Genomic DNA, 27,359 nt, shown 5'->3' with positions numbered 1-27,359 from the left:
TGGATTAATATCATGCACGTAAATCGCGTAGAATGCCGAGAAGGGTTTGCGATAGGATCGTGGAATAGCCGCGGCTGTACGTCAAAGGTATGAATCGTATGAAGGTGATGCACGTCGCCGTCGGTTGCTCGCGGTTTTGCGCCTTTGGTGGGGGTGGCGCGGCAACGATGCCGCGCCGGCCCGCAGTCTGCTAGCGTCGTTCGTCCGGTGTAGATACGCGCACGGTACGCGCCGCACGACGAACTCGTGTTCTCGCGAAACGCACCGCCCCCTCTTCCGGCAATGTCATTTCCGCCAGCACGTGGCGGCAAAGGATAACCCCATCAGAAAAAAACCGGTTGTCTAGAAAGTTTTAGACAACCATTTGTGAAGTGTACACAGACTTGTTGGTGTGATTGTGAGTGAACTTGAAGTGGACAATATATATAGAGAAATCATGGATGAAATAAATTTCGCCGCGCAATGCCTGCTGGAGATGTCACACAGCAAGGACCACTTCAATCGGCCGCTGGACCTCTCCAGCAGGTCGTACTACACGCACCAGACCACACCGTTGGTTGTTATGCAGTCCTTGCCCTCGCCCACACCCGCCCCCGAAGTCTACATCAAAGAGGAGCCTGACCACGAGGTTCAGATTGAGATCGAACCCGAAACGGTCACGGTTAACTCCACATCGGCCACTGAGTCTTCTTCGTACATGGTGGCGCGGATCCTTACTGATCTGACGAGGATCAAGCAGGAACCCGTTCCCGAGGTACCGTCGGACACGGCTGATATGCCTACGGTTTCAAATGTATCAATGGTCATAGTGACCCAGTCAGAAATCTCCGCGGACGAGGCGTGCGAAGCAAATTTGAGTTTAACCCATGCGCCCGAACAGCAGGACGACATGGACGAGGGGTATAACAGTCTGATGGATACGAGTGCCAGCACACCGAATGCCAATGTCACAAGTACACCCACATCGTCACACACAGGCAGCAGCAGTGAGGATCATCATAATGAGCGGGTCGGAAAATCAAGTTCGGGGAAGAGTCATGCAAAGGCAAAGAGAGGCTCTGCGACTGGCAAAGGGAAGGATGTGGGTGGGCAAACAAGTACGGCAAAGAAAACTGGTCAGAGGTCGCAGCCGCCGAGCAGGATCGCTTCGCAATTACGCAAAACGCACAAGTGCTCCTACGATGGCTGTCACAAAGTGTATGGAAAATCGTCACATCTCAAGGCTCATCTACGAACACACACAGGTAGCACTTTACTTGTTGATTACATTTTACAAAATTTAGGTTATGTTTAGATTTCGTATGATTGTGTGGCATTTTGTTAGCGATTGTTTCGACTAATTGCAATTTCTCCGTTTTTGTCCCTCTTGGCACTTTGGTGGGTTGTGGGAAATCTTTGAAAGCGCCCTTGCTCGCGCGGATGTTGTTTCACTTAACTAATACTTTCGCGGCGAGGCGCGTTAATTCCCGCGAATATATCACACGCCCTGAAACTTTGCTTCAAAACCACCGCCAACTCCAACACGAAGCTTTACACTCTCAAGCTCTTCGCCCAGAGGCTCCCAGAGAGTGCCAGCGCAAAAGAGATGCAGATACTCGGTGGAAATTAAATACAACGTAGAGTGTGAATTTTCCCTTTAGGCATTAAGAGCGCCCCCTTCACACCGAAATATTTTTGCGGGCGAAAAAGGCGTGAGATGAAGGCCGCGGTTAATGTCAGAGGCCGCTTTAATTTACGGCATGCCATCAAAATCACCCATGCCACAGGCATAGGTGGCGCTCGGGTTGCCCACCTAAACAAGGCGATTTGTCCGTTGGAACAGCAATCAACTTACACCTCGACTTCACCTGCGAAAGTTCCTAAAGTAGAACGAAAACAATTTTTATTTGTCAGCGGTTCTAGGCAACCAAATTTACATTCATTAAAACCATTATACCACGTTGTTGTTTTTGTTTTGCTTGCGTACTTTTTGTGCAAGTTGATAAACTTGTTTACGTGCGAATGCAGTTTCATTGTCGTCCGTTTTGATGCGTCGATCGCCAACGGCGACAATGCGCCATTCCAGGGGACGGCGGTGTACGGTTGCGCAAATGTACTATGAAGGTGTAACAACTAAATAACTCTCGTGGACGGCGGCGATAAATAGAGCACCGCGAGAGAACATTGTGTGCGTGTACACATGTGAGGCGGCGCACAAATGCGCAACACATTTTACTACGTCGGCGGCGGCTGCGGCAGCTCTGGATGTGCCGCCTCCGGCCACCGCAGCCAACGTGTCAATTTATGAACGTTGATTTCGGAAACGAAACAAAACAGCACCGCTCGAAGTTTAATTAAAACCGAACGATAAATTCACTAAACTTCATCGGGCGCATTCATGTGTGTGTGTGTCGTGTGCATAAATCAAGCATCAAAATCATCTTGAATTCAAACAACATCGCACAAAACTTGTTTTCTTTATTTATATTTTTATATACACGAACGCGTGCTGTGAAATGGTAATGGTTTGTTTGTTTCCTCAATTCGAGGCAATTTAAGTTAATTGCGTACGATTTGAGAACGCATCTACATATTGCGTTAACTTTGATATCATCAAAGCGCGTTGCAAACGAATATAATTGCGAGGATAATTGGGATCGGCGGCTGGGAAGCGCGCAGCTTCGTATCGTTTCGTGTCATCCGGTTTTATCGTCTTCACATTATCATATCACTTTGTACCAAGATTATCGCCGCGCGGCATGTTACCACTTAACGGAATAAACAAATGCGTAACGCACGTCGGCACGCGATTCGGCGAGTGCAGCCGAGCGCAACTGTAAGAAATAAATATTTCAATATCACCGTGTCGAAACTAATTTGCCACGGTCCAAAAAACACCAATTGCTATTATTTCGTTATTTATTACCTTGAAGTACATGCCAAAATCGTGTTCCGCGTGTAGGCCGAATTTAAAATGTTTGATTCCGTGGACGTGCGGACAATTCCACCGGGTGTGGGAGGGGGCGGCGTCGCTCTTGTTATGTTCAATCATGTCTTGTGTTATACGCCGGCGCGGCGTCTACTTAAAAATGAACGGCGAGACGTGCGAGTTCCGGATGAGAATTCTCCGGGGCATTAAAAATATACAGCGTGCTCATGAAATTATCACGAATAAATTTATTTTTAAAAATTTTACTATTTTCATATAAATCTTGAAACATACTGTATATTTATAAAAGTTGTAATGGCGGCACGCGTAATACGAATGCGTAATACGATTTTATATGTAGTATATAGCCTTGACCGGTTTTGATTTGTCGCCGTATCGTCGGATGACCCTGCCGGGCGGGCCCGGGTGGCTAACGATACACAATTGATGATTACAAACTGCTGATGGTGTAGATTCGCACATCGCCGGCCCGACACATATTATCAGAGCCGCACGCGCACGCCCCTGGAGTCGACAACCATGTATCATATGTTGCCGTTTGCTGACCACATCGCACATTGCCATATTTTCACTGTAAAAAAATATACACTACGTTTGTGGAAACATTATGAGTCTTTGGATTTAACCAACTGAGTAGTCTCTATTTTGCTCCTGCTTGATGGCCGCCGTTAGTGTTGTTTTTGGAGGACGTTCGTGAGCAGTTTGAATGTGTTTGGTCGTTTGCAGTTTGCATTTACGACCACCTGGAGGAATTACCCTCCGGTTGGTGACTCACAAGCTTTCGCGTCAAAGCTCGGTGCCGAGCATGGTTAAGCAGGCGCTATGAATCACCATCGTTGGCGTTGTTTTGTGGCTGTTTATTGCCACCTGGAGCTTCCATGATTTGACTTTGACCTTTCTCGTAGTTTTTCAATTTTTCTGCGTAATCACATCTCATTACACTGTAACACAATTAGTGGTTATAATTAAAACAAACAGATTTTTAAATTAAATTAAAATTTAATTTGAATTTTATAATTTTCGTAATTTTACCTTTCATACCAATTTTTTTTTTCCTGGGCTGCAATCATTATTTTGCGGTTCGTCGGCGGGTCAGGTTTCATCGTAGAAGACAAGACGATGATGATGATGACGCTGTCGACGTCGACGACTCGGACGTGAGCGTGTTTGATCGACCAGACAAAAGACTCATTCACATCACCCTTCGCGCTCCGCCGCAGAAGATGTGAATTTAACAAACAAGCTACCAGTCGGAAACAAAAGACAACACGCCAGCCCGCACTCCGGCCATCGGATTGTATTACACAAAAAGCCGTATTAAAAAAAGTTTAAACTTTTTTTTTCATCTGCAAAAAAGTAAAGTTGCAATTTGGTGAATTTTTTTGCGCGCGCTCGTTTTCATTTCTTTTTTGTAATATTTTATTCCGCCGCCTGCGGAATCCCGCAATGATGAATACTTTTATTAACTGCCAGATTATGTGGTCAGAAGAACCTCGCATTCCGTATGAATGCGTACGAATTGCGGTCGGATTACGTTTTTGCGCATCCGCTCACTCGTTCGACCCGAGATAGGATGGCGATAGATGAGCGACGAATATGAGTATGAGCGTAATATGTAATGGCATGTGGGAGGTACTTTCTTTCATACGCGAGCATCAAGCGATGGTTGTAAAACATGAAGTTCGTTTCATGTGTACTCGTATATTGGAACTCATAACAATTTTAAACGTTTATTATTTGCATAATTAACGTTTACAAATCGTGTTCAGAACTTGTACCACAACTCAATCGTAGGGTTTTATATTATAGTTACTACTAGCTTTTGCTCACGACTTCGTCCCGGTAGTGTTTAATAAAAATGTAATTTGTTTTTACTCTCTTGTTCTAGACATAGTATATGTCAATTCTATCAATAAGGTTTTCAATTTTATTTTAAAGAAATTAATTATATGAATAATTGCTAATAATGCACTATAGCGCGGCATCTTGGATTCAACTATTTAACTATAATTATGATTGAATCTCAATGCCAACTTTTATCCTATAGAAAAGGGCTGTCTTTAGGGTTTTTCTAGCAATTTTTCGAATTTTTCTCGCTGTAAAAACCACCTTTGGACTTCAACGAACATTTAAAAAAAATAATTGGCTAAATTGGTCCCGGCGTTGTTGAATTATACGCTTACCAAGAAATTTTGTGATTCAATTTTATATTGTAGACTAGGTTTTGCCCGTGAGTTTGTCCGCCTACCGCCATCTCGATTTGAATTATATAACTAACTATACTTCAACCTTACTTTCAACTTTCTTTTCATATTTTACACTACGTGAGTTATATTTTTGCCATAAAAATGGGCTATTTCCTTCTCTATAAGCTAAAATATCTCTCAACCAAAATTTATCAAATTTGTTTTATTGGTTTATACGTAAAAGCGTAACAAACTCACTTCCTCATTTATATTATGAGTTATATTTTTAGGATACTATTTTTTCTTTCTGGTGCTACGGCAATAGAGTTTGTTTGACGTGCAGGTGGATGAAAATATCTATAATTGTTTGTTTCGATTGACTTGATATAGCACCAAAGGCAAATATAGGTTAGGTTACTTCCAACAATAGAAAATCAACACACACCCACATACACACACAAAAATCGTTTCCTTTGTGATGATATGCGTTCAGTATATGGGCGCATTTTTCATTTCGTTTCCAAGGATGGTACGAATTGCCTCCTTGCCTGCGCATCCTGGTGACGTCGCTTTCTTTTGAAGAGCCGCGCCGCGTCTTTTGTTCACGTTTGCGCCTTTCTTTCGCGATTTGCCGTACACACTCGTCTCCACTCCGATAATAATTCGAGGATAATTAATTCAACACAATGCACGATTCTCCGAGTTGCTCCAGGCTCATTCGCAATGCTCTTTTCAAATCTAAGACGTTTCATTTATTAAGTTTATTTTTAACTCGGGTATATATTCACTTAAGTATATAATTTATCCTGATCTGTTAAAAATTGATTTTCTTATATAAAAAAGAGCAAACTTCATGCGTGTTTGTATTAACATTAACTTTCACAATCGACTCTCAAGTCTTTGGTGTGGGTGTGGGTTGGAAGACGGCACGGCGCTTACTTACACCGTCCGCGTCCATCCGGCAAGATTTATCGACGTGTTTTATTGTCCGGACCGAGGATTTGCATTGCGCATTATTATTCCGACCTCATTTATCGAAAACGCATTATGCTTATTCAGTACCAGGCACCACCAACACGCCCGCCCCTCTCAAGAGGAGCACGCAGATAACCAATCTTGCTCAAAGGCCCAAAACCCTAAAATTCCATTCGAGTGCAATTTTCAAGTTGAATAATTTACGCCACATCAGCGAAACAAAAGAAGCATTTATTTATTGTGCTCGTAAATCAAGATAGTTTACAATTGAGGTTAGGTTCATAGTGTGCCAGTATTTGGTGTGGTAATACGCTTTATATTTGTAAGATTGTTGAATTTGTAGAATATGCGGCTTTCGGCTGATGTAAAAATAACTTGCGAGGTCTCACTGATAACCTTATCGTGTCGCGCACGCGATGTCTATTTGATCGCCTTCCTATGCTACAAATATGTGGCGTCTAATTTAACTCATTTACAAATATGCTGCGTGTTTGGCTATTTTTCAATGTCGGCGTCAACTAACTACGTTTATTTAGTTAATTACTAAAACATTCAGTGTTTTATATTTTTCTGCGAATATTTTCTTTATCATTCCTGCAAAACTTGAGTGCAACTTTGCGAAACATCTAACACACAATTTAACAACGTCATAAACCCATCGCAAACAGAGCGAACAGAATAAACGCTTGTTATCATCATCAGAGTCACATCAGAAGCAGTGTTACATGTGCTCTCCACGTTTTACATGCCTTTCATACTCCTCACATCATCTGCGTGCTGCGGATAGAGTTACAACTAACGTGGGCGTGTCAGCAGCATAAAAATCAACACAATGTTGTCTCACTTTATGAAGTTATCTAAAAGGTTTTGAAATAGAAACAAAAGCGTATTCCGCATGCATTCGCTACTAAATCTTTGCAGGAATAATTTGCACGGAGGTGATTTTACAAAATACTGCCAGCAATGCGTGTTCGGCTTATAAAAGACAATATTGTTTCTTTCTGCTTTACAACGTTGTCACAAAATCTTTATACAGAATGTTCCCGAAGATTTGTTTAAAAACAACACACGGAAAAGAGTTTGCTTTAATTAAACGCAAAGTTTTGAAACAATTTCAAAATGGTCGACAAACTTGCGACGTAATTTTGACGTTGTTTTGGTTTGCTGTGTTTCATTTTTCTTTGTGCGTTCTTTCTTTCAATAGAACTGCTAAAAGTTGCATTCTGTTATGGTTGCGTAGAAGAGACTGAAACTGAAAGCAATTTTCATTGGGCCATGCGGCGCTTATTGCAATGACTCGGAAGCACCGAGCGCAGGTGGCGCTGTGAGCGCACAATAATCGCGCCCGACCAACTTTCCGAGGTTTTGTTCGCAAACGTTCAATGTTGCGCATAATAACGTGCACACGTCGCGCTCGCTGTTGCACGTGATCGGCAACTTCAAGGAAATCTAAAACCAGACTTGACTTGCATCAGAAAAATCTAAAGGAAATTCTTGTAAATTTGCGAACAGAAACAGAAAAATACCTTCAGAACCTTCAAAAAAGTGAAAAAAACGAACAGGTTTATTTCAATTCATATTTACCTCTAAAAATTATACCTTAAAATGACATTCAATTAGATTGTAGTGAAATGAATGAATTTACTGTTTCATCTAAGATGTTTGATGTCGTTGACTAACAATTATTTTGTCTCAAGCGACTGGCAGCTTAATTAATCTCGCGATTAATCAGCACGCGCGCGCACATTGACATGCTTTGAGACTGGAATCCCGCTGATCCTAATCCAGTCACTGTGTGAGTTCCACATCGCGATATATTGACTTCTCACGCGTTGTCCTGCCGTTCTGCGTTTCCGCCGCGCAACAATCGATTGTTCGCTTTCAGCTGTTGTTTTCGGCGCTGGCGCGTGTTTTCGCTGCTAATGTCGTCGCGCCATTAATCGGGTTTACTTTGAGCGCGCGTCTAAATTAAAGCCGCATAAGTTAATCCGCTGCGCGTGTGTAATTCCACCAGGAGCTGCGAGTGATGATCATTCGGGTAAAACGCCTCGTTTTCTCTCCCACGCATCACGTTTAGGCTTATATATGGTACACCAGAATTATTTGTCAATGTTGTATTGACTGCCTACAATAATATCAAAATTGCTTTGAATTTAGTTTGGGCCGTTGTTTTGGACATATTACATTACATATAATATTTTGATTGATTGAACATTTTCCTGATTATCAGATGTAATAAATACATGTGAATAGATTAATTAATGAAGGTGGTAATTGCCTCGTGCGTGTTGGACGCGAGAAAACGTCACATTGTTTAAACTTTCCGCCGTTGTGAGCGTTGATTAACATGAATGCGATTCAGCGCCTGAACGGGGCACAACACGTGAGCGCCGCCGCTAATTACGAATTGTCGTCAATGAATAATGAATTAAGAGGAGGGATGGGCCGGAAGGAGGGCGGCATGTAATTGAAATTAACGAAACGAAACGAAACGAGCGAGGCAAACACAAACACCACTTGAAACAATACATTTTCTCATTTTCCAATTTTGCCTACATCATTTATTGATCTACAACAATAACAAGTTGTTCACAATACCTACATTGTTACACAATATTAGGATAACATGCAAATAATATAGATTTCCAATATTATTGTGGAACAAAACTTAATTGTTGTGGGTTGGTAAATGTTTAGAAAATTATAATCTAAAAACAAAATATATTTTGCATTAATTTGTACCTATTTATATATTTTGCTAAAACTGAAGTGGAAAACTTTAGAATTTTGATATTTTCTAAGTATAGTTATGCCAAGTCATTGGATTAATCACCTTATAGAACATGAAAGTAAATTCTTTTCGCTTTTTATCCCAACTCATATAATGCTGCCACTATTGCGTATTTATTAAAGGAGAAGGCGGAAAGCGAGAAAGCGGAAAAGAGGAAAGCATAAACCTGAATATCTGCCGCAATATAGTAAACTTGTCGCAATATTGCCTAACTACCACGAGCTCGCCGAGAAACGAATAAAGGAGTGAAGTGTAGTGAGAAATGAACGATTTTGTACTGGATGCTAAAGAAAAAAGGAGGAAACACAAAACTAAAAATTTAATCTTTATGAATGAGCATAAAACTTACTTAAAAAAACCTAATCTTATTTTCTAGTGTTTTGTTCTTTTACTTTCTTAATTCTTTCTTTTTTATATTTAATTTTTATTTTGCCCAGCGCCTCCACCATACACTTCCAAAGCTGACTCACAACGCATGAAGGCAAGACCTTGGCAGTTAGTTTCCTTCTGAATGTTGCATGTCGCGCGCATCTATTTAGACTTGTAGGGTTGTTAGGTTTTTACGCGTCGCGGCGTAATGTGCGTGAGGGGTGTAAAAAAATACGCCTCGCAGCCACGCGTAATATAAAATAACTATAAAAGTACTTACGGAAACGTGAGCACGTGAGCTGCTTGGCGAGAACCATCCTTCAGTACAGTGGACCACCTAGGAAAAGCATAGACCTACCGGTTAGTAGACCTAGATGTATATAGTGGCGGGCAGCGTTTTGAAACAACCCTTATGTTGTTGTGTTACACGAGGGTTGTTATCGCACACTGTTGCGTGGAGTTTTGCTGTTGGCTGCTTCCGTTTATTGGCGGTTCGTCGTTTAATTTTACTCTTCGGCAATGAAAATGGATACACGTCGACAACACCCAACATGGCGTCCATGAGATCTTCAAATGCTAACATTCACATTGCGATGCATTGAGAAAGTTGCAACTTTTTTTTGTATGTAATTTACTGAAAGAAAATAAAAAAGTCATGATGCATGTGGATAAAAAGAAAATAATGAGTTGTAAGATGTTGAAGAACAAACCAACACTTTTTCAGTGTTTTGTTCCGCTAACGAGAAACAAACACTGAATTATTTACACAAATTACTTAAAGCGTTTTGTTTTTAAATTCTACTGTTCAAAGCTGGTGAAACATTTATTGAAGTTTTCAATAAATTCCAATATATGCAATTTTATGACTATAAGGTATATTAAAGCTGCATACGTTGCTAAATAATCCGTAAAATTGGATTCCATTAAGTTTCTGTTGTTTCCTTTTTCCACCTGAATTTCTGAACATTTTTAGTGTGCATATGCACGAACAGGTTTATTACCTACAAAAATGAAATCTTTATCGTCACTAAAACTTTTCATTTGCATCCATCTTTTATTTGACATGCCCACAGCAATCCTAAAATGCATTTTGTTCGTTTTGTGTGTGAAACACAAGCCCGCGTGTTTAGCTAATGTTTCACGCCGCACGTCCCGCCAATTAAAACTCGTTTTGATGCGGCAAAGCTGCGTCATTTGCGAATTCATCGCCTGCAACTCGCGTGTAATAAACGTAAAACTATTTCGCTATTGGTGTCGCAGTCAGCGGCGGATAGTGTTGCATGACACGAGCGTATAATGTCGACAGTTAAAAACTTGGGCGAACGAAAAGTTGGCCCGCGCCTAATTGATTGCCAAGTTTATAATGGTTAATTATGCGCGCGCCGCTTCCGGCCGGATTATAAAGCTCGCGCGCAAGTTTCGCAAGTAGGTATTTATCTTTTGTGTGTGCGCTGCTGCCGCTGCCGCGGCTGCTCGACGCTGTAACAGAGTTGGCTTTAATTTATCGCTCAATCTGTTTGGTTAAATACGTTTAGCCTCCAGCTAACGCAATAAAAAGGTGCAAAACGGCCAACTTTGATGTCATTCGCAGCAATTTAACGCCTAATAACGCCATCTATCATTGCAATTACAAAGTTATTTGTATAGTTCTACTTTCTAGTGGATAGCATATAAAATATAGTAGTTTAGATTTATTATTGGCGAATGATGAATATTTTCGGCGGTGTTTTTTCGCTGGAAGGTGTAAAGGTTGCGGTTGGTTGTGTAACGCGTGCACGACACGTGAGCCGCGAGTCGATGTGGCCGGGCGTAAACCGTAAATCATGAGGCAATTTCAGGTGTGACAAGGTACTATTAATTTCCCTCTCTCGGAGGCCCTAGGTGGATGTATTGTAGAATTACGGATGTGCGATGTTGGTTGCCGAAGCGAAGCGGGCGGATGCGAGCGCGGTGGGTTGTATACTTTGCGGTTTTCCACATATCCACATGCGTTCGCTAACCAATGCTCCACGAACATGTTTGCTTGCTTGTTTCCATTCCGAAACTTTTGCTTATTTGCACATTAGAACAAACACTATAAATAAGATTGGTGGTTGGTGTTAGATGTTGGGAGATAGTTTTTAGTTAGTTGGGTTGCGCGCCTATTGACGGGTATTCTATGGATTTTCTTTCATATGCGTATAAAAATTAACTCGGCGTGTCGGCGTTCATCAAAAATTAAGCGAACGTTTTTCCACGCCGTCGACGCCGCACTATGCTCGACTGTCGGTTGCCGCCCCCCTTTACTCCAGGCGCTGGCGAAATTCGCATGGCTTCTTTGCTTTCTTTATCGGCGCGTACGTAAACATCGCCGTCGCCGCCGACAGCGGCGCGGCACAAAGCGGATGTAAATCGGGGGCGGCGAGCACACATGCAAAATAAATCTGAGCCGGGCGGACGACCTTTGGAACTGCTCCAGGAGAGCAGGAAAAAACGCCACGCATTCACGATGCCGCCGCCACTGCCGACACGCTATCTACCCGCCGGTCGCCATCAGCCGTATGCTGCCGCCGCCAGAAACTCCCACGCTACGCGGATTCCAGAAGGTTTAGAGGCGAGACGAAACGAACAAAAAACTCACCAGCTTAACTAGCAACTAGCAGAACAAAACAAAAACAATAGCATACAAAAATCAAAGAGGACATTCTACTAAACTAAAATATAGGCAACCCATATAACATTTACAATTTTATTCTGCATTCAGAACCTGTAAAGCTTTTAAATAACATTCACGCAACACTTGTTTATTATATTGTTATGAAACTAATAACATAGTAGCGATTATAAAATGGCGTTGTGTGGGCTTTACCAAGGGAGGCCGACTAGTACAAAGTGTTACGTCGTTGTGCGTTTGCATAAATTACATTACAATTAAGCGCATATCATAGGTTATGTAGGGGGTAAAATATTTGATTGGCAATCACCTACAAATGTACACCAATTATTTGTGACTTCTTTGCTGTCATCGCAACCAGTGTGGTCCTCGGTCCGTCAGCACCGCAGGGGGCGGCAAAAGACAGATAATGTAATATTGTATAATCGTGCTATTTATAACCTCCGTTATGTTCCTTTTTATCATCATCATCATCATCGTTCTCCTTGTCACCATGCTCATGACATCCGAGGCAGACAAACGAGTCTCATACAATATGTTCAAATTTATACATAAAAATTAAAATTATCTAAAAATTATAAGTATCTAATAATATAACTATATTACAGTTTGATTATTTGCTTATTATGTAAATTATATTGTTATGCATCAAAAAATGCATTATTCAATTTCAATAAAAATTATGGTTAATGTTTTTTTACAAACAAAAAACCACATAACTAAACGGTAAACATACTGTATAAAAGCATAGGAAAAATGCGTGGATGCGGAAATTCTCATGTCACTTTCGTAATAAAGTCAGTGTGTAAATGTGAGTGTGTGTGCACAAAGGGGTGGAAAAATTACGACGACCCGAAAACAAGTGAGTAGCGAACTTCAAACACCGGGAAGGGATTATCTTCTTGTTTTTGACAAACAAAACTTTTATTTTATTATTATATTCGCCTCACTGATACATGTTGAGCAAATAAAAGCGAATCGAAATAAAGCTCTCATTATTATGTCCTCCATCCGGACGTCTGGTTCTGCGTTTTTTCTTCTTTTGTTGCACGCGCGCGTTTGTCCCTCGCTGAATAATACATGTACTTTTATGCGTGCGTGATTTATTCACCGAGGCGCAGTCGGTCAGTCGTTGGTTCGTCGTCCCGACGCTAGTCCTGGCTAGTCCTGCTTATTTATGTGCCCGGCGCACCTCTACGCCCGAGCGCGTATTAGCAACAAGCGACGAAACATCCTCAGAAAACGCACGCGCCGTCGGCGTTCGGCACCGCCTGAATATAATTTATTGCGACACTGGTGGCATCGCAAAAATTTCATTTAAATAATCGCATCCATCATGTTTAAGACTCGTATATCACTCCGGGGTGGAATTTGAGGCGTTTCGTGGATGTCTTCCGGAGAATTCACGCTTCACGCAAAAATGTTTCGATTTGGGGTGGCATAATTACTAAAAGCAAAAAAAAAAGTATATATATATATTTATACTAACCTAAATTAGGGCCAAGAAATGTGGTTATGATTCTGTTTGATCAAAACGTCAACGACATGCTTCACAAACGAGTTGTGTTTGTAAATGAGGAAAGGGAAGCGTTTTTGTTCGAATCAAACAGTCGTTAAGGGCTCTTTCGGTTCTGATCCCTTAAAACAATTGCGACAAAAAAAACGACGGACGCTTAATGACGACCGTACTTATTGTATTATGCACAAGACGAAACGAACCCGCTTTTATCAACAGAAAAATATTCATTTCAATGTTTCTTTTTATTTCACAACATATTTTATGTTAAAAATATTTCGGATATTTACAGATAAATTGAGGTTATGTTAACAATATATACATTAGGCAACCAGTAGTGCATGAGTTGCCTGGAGCGTAAATCAAACTTATCAAAAGCGCACTAATCGTTGTTTATTGTTTGTAGTGCAACTTAGAAGTGGAACTTATCACATTGCTCCTGGTGCCGCTTTCGCGTTTATCGCTTCTTTGCAATACTAGCACATTGAAGTCGTAAATATTGCAATAACGCGCAATTAATTTTGCTATAAACTATCTTCTATGATAGTTACTGTTTCGTTACAAATTTCATTTGTTAGGTTGTTAAAATAAATGATAGTTCTGTCATCTTGAGATTGCTAAATTATTTTATGGCATGCATTGAATGTAAAATTAGTTTTTTATCTACTTTGTATTGAATAGTAAAGTTAAGTTAGTTTGAGTAGACGCCGCTTTCATCCCTTTTGTATGGAAACTCGGTCACCTTAATTGAGCGATGCTATCGATGGTTATCAAAGTCGCGCGATCTCCACTCGACGGTGACTACAGCGTCAGCGTCCCTGGAAAATCAATCAACGAAAATGTCATCTTTCCGCACCGTCCAATTTATATTTGCGCGCAATTTTGATTAGTGCGCCATTTATGCGCACTTGTACTCGATGCAATTTGTATGCACACAAAGAGCTTCTCGTATTCGACGTTGTGTATCTCACGTTTCAGAAAATGGAAAACACTGCGCGCCATTTTATTATAAATGAGAGTCGTAAAAAGACGCTTGCGGAGCGATATCGATTTCTTTGTTGACGAATTTTCGTCACGTCCCAAAATAACAGACACAAATAAGGTGCACGTGAAAATTTTTGAAATATTGCTAGTCATTCAGAAAAGAAAACAGATGCGTTCGATTTGGGTTATGTAGCGGATGTTGTTGAACTACTCACCACCAGGGGGGTTGAATTGTTATACATCTATGCTGTTGTATTACATGCGTTGTTGGCGGAAAAGTTGCCCGACTGCAAACTCGGAAAGTGCTGGAAGCTGGAAGTGGTCAGCCGCAGTAAAGCTGCAATAATCCTAAGAGCTCCTAGCTTGCGCGCAGCCGGCCGGATTCCTTTTGCTCGAGAGGACAGCTAGCGACGCGCACTTTGCAGGGATTGCTGCAAATGTTTGCTTATTTATGACCGCCTCCCATCCTTTTGTTGCGTGCGGCAGCTAACGCGCCACTCGGCGAGTAGTTCACCTGTATGAGCACCGGGAGGGAAATTAAGTGAAACTTTCGTCGGTAATTGAATTAATGTGATGCTCATAGATGCACTTACATTCAAGCACATATTAAGCTTTAATGTATACTGTGTTGCCTACTACTAAATTATACCAGCCAACTATTTAATAGATGGCGCTGGCCCATGAAATATTATGCCACATTGATAATTTCTATTTCTACGGTGCACGCGCGCGTCATAAAGACATAAAATCGCAACGTTCAAATTCGAAATGGCGTCGTTTATGGCCGAAAGTTCCGGGTGAGAATTTCATTAGGAAATTCTTAATTAAAATCAAAACTCAACTTTCCCGCACATGTTCAGTTGGAAATTTGGAAATTAGAAGGAGCGAGTTGTGCCGTCACAGTGTTCGCCGTTCGGTAACACTTCCGTTTTCGCTCGAGGCCAGCGTCGGCGACGTTCGAGAACCCTTCTCACACTTTGCGCGTCTCGCGACCCGCTCGGCTCGTCCTGGAGAGAGATTTGCTTTAAACCACTGCACCACCATCGATACCTACACTTATATCGAGGACTATCGGCAACTCAGGGATGCGGCTTTGAAAAGGAAAATTCAAGCGTTAGATTTCTTGCGCGTTGGTTCGAGATATCCACCCGCAGTGCTTACTGCTCATGGCGTGTGAGGTTAGAAACTAGGGGAACTAGGACTAGAAGGAGATCTAGTTTCCGGTCAGGATTTGCGCGCTCACGCTCAAGGAAAGTCCGACTTAGGCACCGAATCGCAATCGCAATCGATAGACACTTCGATTGTGAAACACATAAAACACAACAAAATTGAACCGAACGTAGAAAAATAATATTCCTTTTTAACTTTGAAAGCATCAAAATATTTTCCAAAGCTTTTAATGCACGTTATTAATTTTCAATGAGTTTAGTGCTTTGCTTCGCTGATTGCAAAGTTTATAATCTAAAGTCCACCGAGGGAATTTCACTCTTTATCAATTTATCGAGTCCGGTCAGCCGCTGGAGATAACACTACTAATTCTATTAGAACACTCGCCGGAATAGTTGCTAGCGCCCGCAACACACACCGGTAGGTAATCGGAACCATTGGCGCTCCGATGTTGGTCGGACGATAAGGACCAAATGGATTACCACTCCGCATATTATCGCTGAAATTTGTATTTTACTTTCGACCTTTGCCAGTATCTACAAACTTCAATTCCGAACCGCCGGGAATGTAATTTCTACTAAAAACATCAATTTTGTGGTTATGTCGTTAGTGGCTATCGGATTTTTGTAATTTATTACTCCTTTTGAGTCCAAAGTGTGACACACATCTTAAAACATTTCGAATCGTGTGAGATGTGAAAGTGCCACTCAAGACTAGTGGTGATTTATGACTTTTTCCCGCGCCCTAGCAAGTGTTCGATGACGTGGCAAGTGTAATTTTGCGCCAACACAATATTTCATATTTGCTTTTCTTCGCCCATATTTCATTTATTGGTTTAATGCGTTCAATTTGCCTAGTCATTCAGGTCTAGCTTCAAATGCGTTCAAGCGCCCATTTTGTGCAAACAAAAAAGTTTTGCAACTACTGCGCGAACATCACGTGACCGAGAATGGAACTAACGAACGGCGAACATCTGCATTTAAATTTAAATAAATCCAAAGTTTCGCATGCGACTGCCGGGCAAATCCAGCCGGAAGCAATGATTAAGAAGTTTCGCTAAATCGAGCGCGCATCCAACTTTCCTCAAAGTATCACAGCCACTGAATAAAATACTCGCCGAGGATTAAATTAATTAAAGAAGAGTAAAAAAGTAGGAATGTGTATTTATCAAAACGACTTTATTATGTTTTATGTTGTTTTTTCGCTTGTTGTTTGGTGAAAGTCATAAAATTTATTATCGAAAGCAAACCGCCATTAAATGGGAGTACGTAAAGGTATTCGGCAGGCATTCCTCTCATCGTCGATAATAAAATCTAATAAAATTCAACAGCGTTCTTTGTGCGTGCGCCAACTATTATTATTCCAGTGATTCTCAGCGCTTTATTCATTCGATATCGTCGGCCGACGAATGAACAAACGCACCAGTAAACGAATTTCGTTGATTTCTTTGTCGTTTCATGCTAAAGGAAATCGCAAATGAAAAGAACTTCAAATAAATATTGAGACCTATTTGTTATTTGAGTGCAAATCATGTATAAATAACATTTATTTTGACTTCGGAAAATAAATATTTTATACGCAATATAATAATATTTTAGTTTTAATCTAAAAAAGTATTAAAATGTCATTTCACGCATTTAATTTACAATATATTGCTACTTATATATATTGATTAATTTTGTTTGTGAACTTGTTTGCTCCTGCTGGCCAATTTTATTAGTTCGGATCTGTTATCGAATGGGTATTGTGAGTTTTTGATTACAGCAGCGAAACTCACTTAGAAAGTTTGCGATCTGTCTCGAGTCGTGCGCCATTCGGCAGGACTTAATTGATCAACGAATGGCGCTGCCTCGGAAAACTATTAGGTGTAATTGAAATTGTCATTTGAAGAATGGACCAGCAAACGAGAAAACAGAACAAGAACTAATTTTCTAAAATTAGCCCTATTTTGTTAATGAAGACGAAAACACCGAACGAAATAAACCTGGCATCAATTATTTTATAATTATTTTTACCCTTTGATCTCATCAGGAATATTTGTAGTTTGAATACATTTTCCGCATCTGTAGTTTTTAATTTTTCCCCGAAGGTGGAGTTGTTTGTTGTGCGATATGCGCGCGTTGTGTATTTCGTTTTTATTTTTGTACTTGAGAAGCAAAGTTGTGTCTGCACGCGAAGCGGACACTTTTCGGAAGCGAAGTTAATTAAAAGTTGCTGAATATTTTAGTAGACGCTTAAGAGATTATGAATTTTCATGTCGACGGGGCCAGCCAGCACTTGACCCGCTCCCGACCCAAATGGCGCGCGCTGAGAGAGCAACCGAGAGCAATGCCGAAACAATTTTCGATATTATACAACATGGCGACAAAACTGAAGATTAAAACCTTGTAATGTTGCAAGTATGCAAGTAAACACAATATACACAATGCGGCAAACGGAGAGAATGCAAAATATGAGATAATTTATTGCGTACATTCCTGTAATGTTGGTTGCCTTCATTTAACATTGATTTTTTTGTTTCAGGTAACGCATTTGATTGTGAATAATTTTCGCCGAAGGTTTTTTTATGATGTCAATGCGGAGGGAGGAAATTGATCGCCAGAATCGTCGGTGATAATCCATCAAATCAGTAAGTCGTTTTTGAATCGGCTGCGATCTATTATCATTAATTTTGACGATTCCCATTACCGCACCGCTGCCGTTACCGCTGCTACGCAGTTAAGTAATTGAATTCACCGCGATATAAATCAAAAATTTCGTCGGCGCATTCATCCAATTCGGAAAGTCTGGATATTTACTAATTGATATCCACAACAACCTCATCTCTTTTCGGCTACATATTTACGATTTTTATGTTTACATTATATTTTTTTCACGATGACTGGCTGAAAACTGGCGGCGATATCGTTTAAAAAAATTGTGATTAATGACTCCATTAGGTCGACTTCATATCCGATAGCATATTTACTAGTTTTGCCATCTACGCATCATCTGGAGGTCAATATAACCTTAAAACCGCTATTTATACGTTAGAATTTACGATGTTGAAAACTTTGAAATATACTGAGTGACAACGTTCAACAATGTCAATGAATGATAATGGGATTAATCATATGTGAAAATTTGATCATTCATGTCAATTTTCGAGCGCGCAACTGAATTTCGCACATGTTCCTCCCTCATCTCGACGCTCATCCCTGTCGCATTATGCAAATAGCGGACGTGTGAAGCGCGCGCCGCCGCTAGAAATCTGGAGATGCGCAAATCTCGGCCGGATTCCGCCAAGTCGACAAATTCATATGATTTTCGGCAGCCGCAAAGTGAATCAGTGCCGTTGCCTCTTCACATTCAACCAGCAGACACGCAGACATCTAGATCTTGCAAATTAGATACGCTTCCTGTACATTCCATCAATAGTTCGGGTTAATACATCATCTATCAATCATAATTACTGTTGACATTAGGCAAGCCGAATAACGTGCATATAGTATATTGGGTTGCATATATATCGAAAAAAACTAACACAGTATTGCTGTTTGCATTTTCCGAAATTCCTGCCACTGCGTTTGCCTTGTACATTTCAAAGCTTCCAATTTACCATAACGCTTTGGCAATAGGCCGCCGCCACCAGTGCCAACGCCTCCGCCGCCGCTACTGCTGGCACTGGCTTTTGTGATTTATTATACGGTTGAGTACGAATGGAAAATTAGTTTCTGTTCATGATGTATCGCGGATATTTTATACAAATTTATAATGAATTCGGCGTAAATAAATTTAGTTTTCAAATGCAGTGAATAACCACGCTAATTTAACTTTACTTGTTTTGCAGCGCCAACAATATTGTGATTTGTTTCCGGTGTGCAAGCGGTCAGAAATCAATATTAGCTCCCGTATTGATATCAAAGTATCAGATCTTTTTCTAGGTGGGGATGGGGTTGAAGATTGTATATTATATCGGATTTAGGCGTACGTGTTCAGATGGGCGTGCGGGATGCGGTTTAGTGTCACTCTGATTTACCGCCGAGGCGTCGTCGTCGATACACTCGTCCTCGTATAATATCGCCGGAACATCCTGCCGCCCCTCGCTGTATGTATCGGCAACCTTGGTGCTTTGTGCGTGCGCGCACCTTTTATATATAATGATTTCGCCCGGCGCGCGCATAAAACACGAAAGGTACACAATAAAAAACGAAAACAGCGCCGCAAAGTTTTCCAACCCCATGCCGAAAACTTGCTTGCGCCCCTCGCGCGCAAACACAAGGTGAATGTCAGAGCGCAAACACGCGCGAGAATGGTTATTCCCGTATACCTGTACACGAAGGAACAACCTGCTGGTTGAACACATCGTTTCGGACGTTTTATTTGTTAAAACTTTTCGCTTCTTTTCTTCCGCGTTTGCCTGTTGGATGCGTGCGCTGTTTTGGTTGTGTTTTATTTGCGAGTCTTTTTTTGTTCTTCGAACAACGAGGCTCGAGGCGCTTTTATACAAATTTAACAATCGTCGAATTTGTATTTGTACACTTGGACCGGCGAAGCCGTGAGAAACGATGGGGTATGTGTAGGGGCGGAGGAGGGGGTGGAACAGTATGGCGCACGCAGCGCACGATCTTGTATTATACGTGAAAATTCAGAGATTTCTTTTTTTTCTGCACGTTTTAGCGCCGCCACGCAGGGGAAAAACTTGAAAAACGCGTGGAACACGTTTATCGACTTCACTGTGCTGGAAAGTACCTGAAGAGTTTTTTCCAAACAGAATCGAATTTTGTTTTTGCCGACCTGCATGTCATATATATTTTTCTCACCAATTAAGGGCACTTTATCATTCAAACTGCTCATTAAGAACCAAAATACTAAATTCTATTAGCGCAATGGAATAACATATATTGATCGGGTTTAATTATAAGAATATATTAAATTTTCGTACTGTAGACATGAACAATAGTCATTTCTGAACAATACGAACAAAAAGTTTTCTAATGAGTTTGCATATTTAAAGAATTAAACTCATTAAATCAGAAAGTAATTCAAAGAACTAAAAGCTCTCAACTTACACTTTTTTACTTCAGTTTTCTTTAATTGTACTCACCTTGAAGGATTAAATTGTACAAACCGAATAAAATTACATAATCGTTATTATTTAGGCCTTGTATTTGACGTTTCTTTGACGTACAGCGCTAATTGCCTCTCGCTTGGAAAATGTAACAAAGAACGTTGAAATGAAAGCTTGAAAGGCGAATGCGCGCAATAAAATCGCGTAGGCGTGTTCGGGCGTTTAGGCATTTAGGCATTTTTGGTATTTTTTTTACCTGCCACCGTGCGGAAAACGCATAAAACGGGCAATAAAAATTCAGCGACTTTTTCGTTCACACCGCCACAACCGGAAATACGAAAAACCCCGACTGAAACGGCTCAAAATCTAAAAAAGAAAATGTATCACCGTAAAAGTCTTGCACGGCATCATAAAGTTTGGTTATGTATGAACTCACCTAGAAGAAGGTGGAGTTGTCTTGGGTTGAATAGAATGTACTTTTTTTTGCTCGTAAATAATAAAATTAAGATTTCTTGTGAAGCAGGACAATCTGATTGTTCGAAATGGCTGTACGCCCGTCCATCGCTAGCTTTACAAGAACAACGTGTACGTTGCGCGGCGAGAGCTTAAAAGCTCGTCGCGTCGAGGGGTTAGTAACGCGCGGCGCGCACTACTTGCGTAAGTGCCTCCCGGAATGTCGTAATCAACAAGAAATGCTCGCCGAAATAAAGAGCACAACAAGTCTCTTAGGGAGACGCTGAAATGCAGAGCCTCCGCCGTCGCCGTGAAACAATTACCGTGTTTTGTGCAACGCGTTCTCGGCAAACAAAGTCCAAAGTCTTGAAATGTCTAGTACCTTATTTCTTACTCGAGCACTCGTTGCTGCACCAAAACACGCCAGCCGAAAGAGAGGTAGCAACGAATGTCGTTTTTCAATTTGCTTAATTTACCAACGCCGCGCACCAAAAAAAAAGTAAAATATCATTACGTTTACTATAGGCAACTCAATGTACATCTATGTAAATATTATAATTTGCATATTTAATTTGAATTAACCTATTTTTTGTTTTGTTTGCTTGCTGGGTGGGTGTGCGTTTGTGTTAGCGTCGCTTGCACTCTGCGCTTGCAAGCAAGTGTCCTTGATAGATGTGCCAGCCACGTATGGCGGCGCCTGCACACACGCCATCGAAACGCGTCGACTATAAACAAAGGCACATAAATCAAAGCTTGGCCGTTCGTGCGCCTGCAGGCGAAGTATGACTGACTGTGTGACTCTTTGACTTTGCGACACCGAGGAGATAATTTACACTGTGCACACAATAAAATAAAATAACACAACGCATGGGTATATTTAGCGCTACTGCGCACTCGCACTGCGGTATAAGGGCGGAGCCGATTATATTAATTATGTTTTGAGCTCAGCGAAAACTTTTTGTTCGTGCTAACAAACTCTTGAACTTTAACTACTTGCTGTCAGATATATAGTTACATGGGATGTTGCTGTTTTGTAAAATTTTAAAGTTTCTCAAGTAGAAAATTTTAATTATTAATTAACTAAGTTACTAAGTAATTAAATGTTGACCAGTTTGATGCTGTGTTGTTCATGGCCTGTAAATAATTTAATTTATTTACTTATTAATCATTTTAAAATAATGATAAAAATATAAAATATTTGATGTACAAATAAATATTTACTTTGGGTACACATCAATAGGAAAATAAAATATAAATATTTAAAAATATAAGTGATAAGCTGGTTTTAAAAATTTTACACTATTTTCAATTTTGCCGCGAACGGGCTTAAAGTTTTATCGTAACTGAAAATTTAATGAAAGTGGTTTACCGTTAAGTCCCCATTCTACAGTTGTAGCATTATATATGTGCAGTAGTAAACTATTTATGTATAACCAGCACTATTATAGACTTATTTCCACCATTTTATTAACTATTTTATATGTTGGGATTAAATTTGATTTTGTCTTTTGAGTAAAAAATAAAACCTCTATCAAATCACCAACATTCAGCCATTCTTCGATCGAAGATGGAATTGTTGTCCTGGTGTTGTGTTGAGACGTCGGAATTATAGGCATCCGCATCCACCTCGTCCTTCGCGTAGTCCGCCGGTCGCAATCGGAAAGGCACAAAAAATACGGTGCAGGCATTCCTTGCGGCGGAGAAGAATGCCCTCGAAACGCACAACAGCACAACGGCACATCAGATCAGCACGCCGAAGATCCAGGCACGAACGACTGGGTGACGTGTTTTTTTTTTTTCGTCTTCCTTGCTTACCAAACTCCGGTTCCAGCTACAGCGCTCCTCCACTTTCAGTTCAAACTCCAACACTAGCACATTCGCATTCAGTTTGAACATCTCTTCTCGTTCGTTGTTCTACTTTACATTCGCCTTTTTTTACAGTCTGAAAGTCAAGCTGGTTTTTATCTACAGTATCTTGCATAAAAAGTTATTCGAAATTATTATAACCATAACATCAATATCAAAATATGTAAATTTTAATAAAAACTTTGCAGAAATTACGTTATAAAATGAATGGGTTTTAATATTGTAGTAATGTTGAGGTTAGGTGTAATGTTGGTTGCGTCAACACACCCCGTTGGAAAACGTTGCATTGTGAACTCAAGCACGTTTTTTTCTTTTCGTGTCTCGTTCGTTTTTTTAGCGCTCAGGACTTTCTTCGCGGAGACGAAATATTTACTTATCCGTTGCTCAGGAAAGACAACTTTGTAAGTTAATACTACTACAATCCGATGTGGGTAGACAAACCAAACTTAGCGAAAAAAGAACAGCAAAATCAAAACTAATTTTTAAAAAAATATTCAAACACAAGTAATTACTTTTAGTTTCACTGGGTGTATATTTATTACCGAAATTCCCTTTTAGCATTAACGTCTTCTTAAACAAAGCGCCAAGGTGCGATTAAACCGTCTGATTTAAGACCATGCGCTTCGTTCCTTGAAATCCCGTAGAATCGGAATTATCTAGCTTTACTTTTCGCACCGAAAGTAATTTTTCTTCTTTTCCGTTAGCTGTATTTATCTGCAAAACACGCGCATTTACAAACTTTGTGTTTGCCAACTTGTTTGTCGACTCCCGAATGGGATTTGTATTCTTGGATGTGAATTTTAAATTCGGCAGCGTGATGAATGGCTTCATAATGAACCCTGACGAAGTCCTGAGGTCCTAAAGTCTGACGCACATACACCCATTATGTGCTGCGGTGTGTGTTGTTAGAAATTCATGAACGGCAGGCTGTAATTTCATCCACGCCCACCTTTGCACCCTCGGTGGCCGAAAATGTGCAAGCACCTGTTCAGAGATGCAACGCCGGAAATTCCAACCAAGGCACTTTTTCATCCTGACCTGATCTAACCTCAACACTGAAGCAGTTTGGTGGATGCGTGTGCAGAGGTGTCGATGATCCCAGCAGCCGCATCCTGCACTCATACATATTGGATGGTGGTTTTCGCAGAGATCCTAACCGAATTTCTCTCTTGTAATCTCGCAGTGCATCAATCACTGTCGCGGCGCCGAAATAAAATAAAAGTTATAAAAGCATTTACAAACGTATCATCATCATCATCGTGGGCGGCTTATATATCTGGGTCAAGTCAAACTCGTATGTTTTATTTTTATTTTCCCCCGGCGCGAAATTTAAGAATATTAATCATCATCAAAAGCAAATCGTTTTTTATTTTATATTACACAACATTTCAAGTTGGGTTATGTTATGCGTGAATATTGAGGTTATGCTTTAGTTAATTCAATATAACAGGCAACGTCTCGTTTTACATTGAAATTTGAAATTTAGTCGTGTCCGAATATTCGACTGTCCGAATTACGCCACGTTGAACATGTCCGCTACGAGCGTTAACATTAAATTCTATTTACTTTATCGTCGAACGACACTGGCCGATATTAAATGCAAATGCGACGAGGAATACTAATCGCAAGCGACGGATATGTCGACGAAATAATAATGCATTTTGAGACATTATGCGGGTGGAAATTGTCGCTGGGTGGTTTTAGTCGATATTGGATGCAATTTCAACTACGCCCCAGGGTGTAATAATGTATAATTTCCAGCGGAATATTAGACATTTATTTAGGTTAGTTTTTAAAACACCCTAAACAAACACGCAAAAAATTTGCACGTGAAAGGTCTTCATCGCGCATGACAAAATCCCTCTCTGGAAACAGGGCCTTCATTGTTCAGGACGAAGCTTGCAGCGGACCAAACTGTCAACAAAGTGCTTGGTGGCATCCCCTCATCATCGCGACCTGCCTCTCATCTTCAGCACCAGCGTCAAACAAAAACAGCGCTCGTTTTGCACCTTGCTCGCACGGCACGCATGAAGGTGTCACGTTGCCCTTGGGCAAAATGTTATTTAAAAAAGTGTCATCGCTTAACAGGCCGGAAATAATAGAGCCGAAAATATGTCGTGTAATTACAGCGTTACGACGCAATTATTTTACGACTAAGTATTTTAAGCAACTTTGCGCCGAAGGGTCTTAGATTATATTTTGTGCCGCAGCCGAGAAAATTAGTTTTTCGTGCGACACGTGCCAAAAATAAATTCGTAATTACGAAACGGGGCGGAAAATGAACGTGCGCGCATGCAAAAAAGTCTGGCCGGGGAGCTAATTAAAACGCAGGGATTAATTTCGAGCGTGCGCACAGGGGGTGCACACATCATCAACATCGCGAAATTGACGCAAATAAATTGCGCACTTTTGGCGTGGAAACAACTGCATAAATATGCCGCAGTCGGGGGAAATGCATTCGTTAACGTCATTAACGCAACCAGCTGGGCGCAACATGACACCGCATTCTATCTGTATACAATATGTCCGTATTAATTTCATTGAGGTGGTGTTTGTATAGAATTTCCATCTAGTGGTACATTTCAATGCAATTTGGTTTGTTAGTTGATGCGTCAGAATTCCATTTCGGGTAGCGTAGTGCACAACTCTCGTAAAATTGATAAATGGATGATGACCGATGTTCTACATTTCCGTTGTTACATATCAATCAAGAGATGAAATACACGTTGTGTTCAATACTTTGATAACACTGTGCATTAAATAAAACTACAAATTTTGCCGTTCTAGGGTTGTAAACGTATTTTACGGGCAAAAAATTAATATAATGTGGGTCATCGTTTAAGTTTGGGTCTTTTCTAGAACGAATCGAAGTGTACGGCACTTAAAACTTGTAAATCACAATAGTTGGAGAGCGAAGACCCTCCAGTTGGAAACTTTTAAATTTACTCACTCGACAGTCGACAATCTAATGCTTACATACGCGATATGTAGCCGAAAGGCGTATAAATCGAGGGTGAAACTGCGCCGCGCGCCTCTCGAAACTTTCTTCTTGCGCGCGTGTGTTAAAAATTCGCTTTTTTCGCGCTCGGTAAGCTTGAAAAATAGCCCGGTTTCTCATGCAAATCTATAGGCTTCCACAAACTTCAACAATTCCTTCTTTTCTGAACAAAAACCTGACTCGGCAAGCTACCGAGTTAAATGTTAAATCCTTGACTGGAATTGAATTTTGACAAACACGATGCTTTTGATATTTTAATTTTAATTAAATCGTTGCAATATATTTTTGGTCTTTTCGTCGGTTTGCAAACCGCGCTACCACCACCAATGCAGCCACCGCTGCCGCCGCCCCCTCGCGCGCGCTATGAGTGTTAAGGAGCGAGAAACGTTTTTAGCGCGTGGGCACGCCGCCGCCGGCTTTAATTAAATTTTATGTAATTAAACTCGAAATGCATTCGTTTGCCAAATGAATTAGTGCATTCGCGATTACCCGGCGCCTCCACCACGGGCGACCGTAAATAAAACGGAGACGCTGCCGACTCTAATGGACCAATCAATTTAATTGGAACTCTCTTTACGCATTTCACTTCACACATAAATTACAACACTCAAATCCATTCAATTCAATCGTCATTTCGGAAATATTTTTGATTTTCTTTGCTGCTGGCAATTTTAATCGTTGGACCTGATTGTGCACCAGTAGAAAATAAGGGCGCAGTCACGTGCAAACCACAGTATCTTATCTGCGAGCGAAATTTAATTTCGGCCAATAAAACATTCATAAAGGAGGCCCGCCCGCGCGCGAGCACCAGAGCAATGTTCCTATTACGTGCAGGAATTCTTGTAATAACTGCCGTAATATCTTTGCTTCCACATTGCGGCCGCCCGGCGCCTCCACCATTACATACTACGCACTCTAAATGACAACCAAAATGAGTATTGATTAAAAATCAAGTATAAAAATAACGCCGAGCGCTTGGCGGACGTGAACACGTCGGTTAGTTTGAAAGTTAAAAGGAGCCGTGGCAAAAAGTCCGAAACATTTATTGAGAAAACGCTGCGGTGAAAAGTTTAAGCGGTGCACGATCGAAATTCAACAGGCGCTCGCTGCTTTTTCTATCTTTGAAGCTTCATAGCAAAGCAGGCAGCGATGGAAAAGCTGGAAACTGCCCACGTTTCTTGTGCCTGTGCTTTTCTACAAACTTGGTTGAGCACACGTTTAAGGAAACAAATTTTTCATCGCAACATGAGAAAAGAAAAAAACAACAAATAAAAATCTTTCAGTTGGGCGTAATTCATGCAACAATGAATACTTCAAAGTTTAATCAAAGTGTAAAACATTAATTTGATGTTAAGTTCTGGTTATGAAGTGAGTTTCTGACATTTCTGACAAAATAGAGCACAAAAAGTATAATACGCTACA

At 40.7% G+C, this 27,359-nt stretch overlaps 1 protein-coding gene across 1 annotated transcript in view; it reads left to right on the top strand.

The window, feature by feature from the left end:
• The first annotated feature begins 200 nt into the window (after positions 1 to 200).
• The window catches only part of LOC135800250 (Krueppel-like factor 9), a 68,509-nt gene continuing 41,350 nt past the window's right edge, over positions 201 to 27,359 (top strand). Inside the window, exon 1 of the mRNA XM_065313420.1 lies at positions 201 to 1,244. Within this exon, the coding sequence (XP_065169492.1) occupies positions 437 to 1,244 (808 nt within the window). The 5' untranslated portion in view covers positions 201 to 436. The remainder of the gene's footprint in view (positions 1,245 to 27,359) is intronic.

This window comes from Atheta coriaria, unplaced genomic scaffold (genome assembly GCF_025399875.1).
Source record: "Atheta coriaria isolate IRGN ID8LTWV9N9 unplaced genomic scaffold, Caltech_Dcor_3.1 hic_scaffold_10_pilon, whole genome shotgun sequence".
NCBI classification, from domain to species: Eukaryota; Metazoa; Arthropoda; class Insecta; order Coleoptera; family Staphylinidae; genus Dalotia; species Dalotia coriaria.
This window is presented reverse-complemented; position numbering and strand designations above follow the sequence as displayed.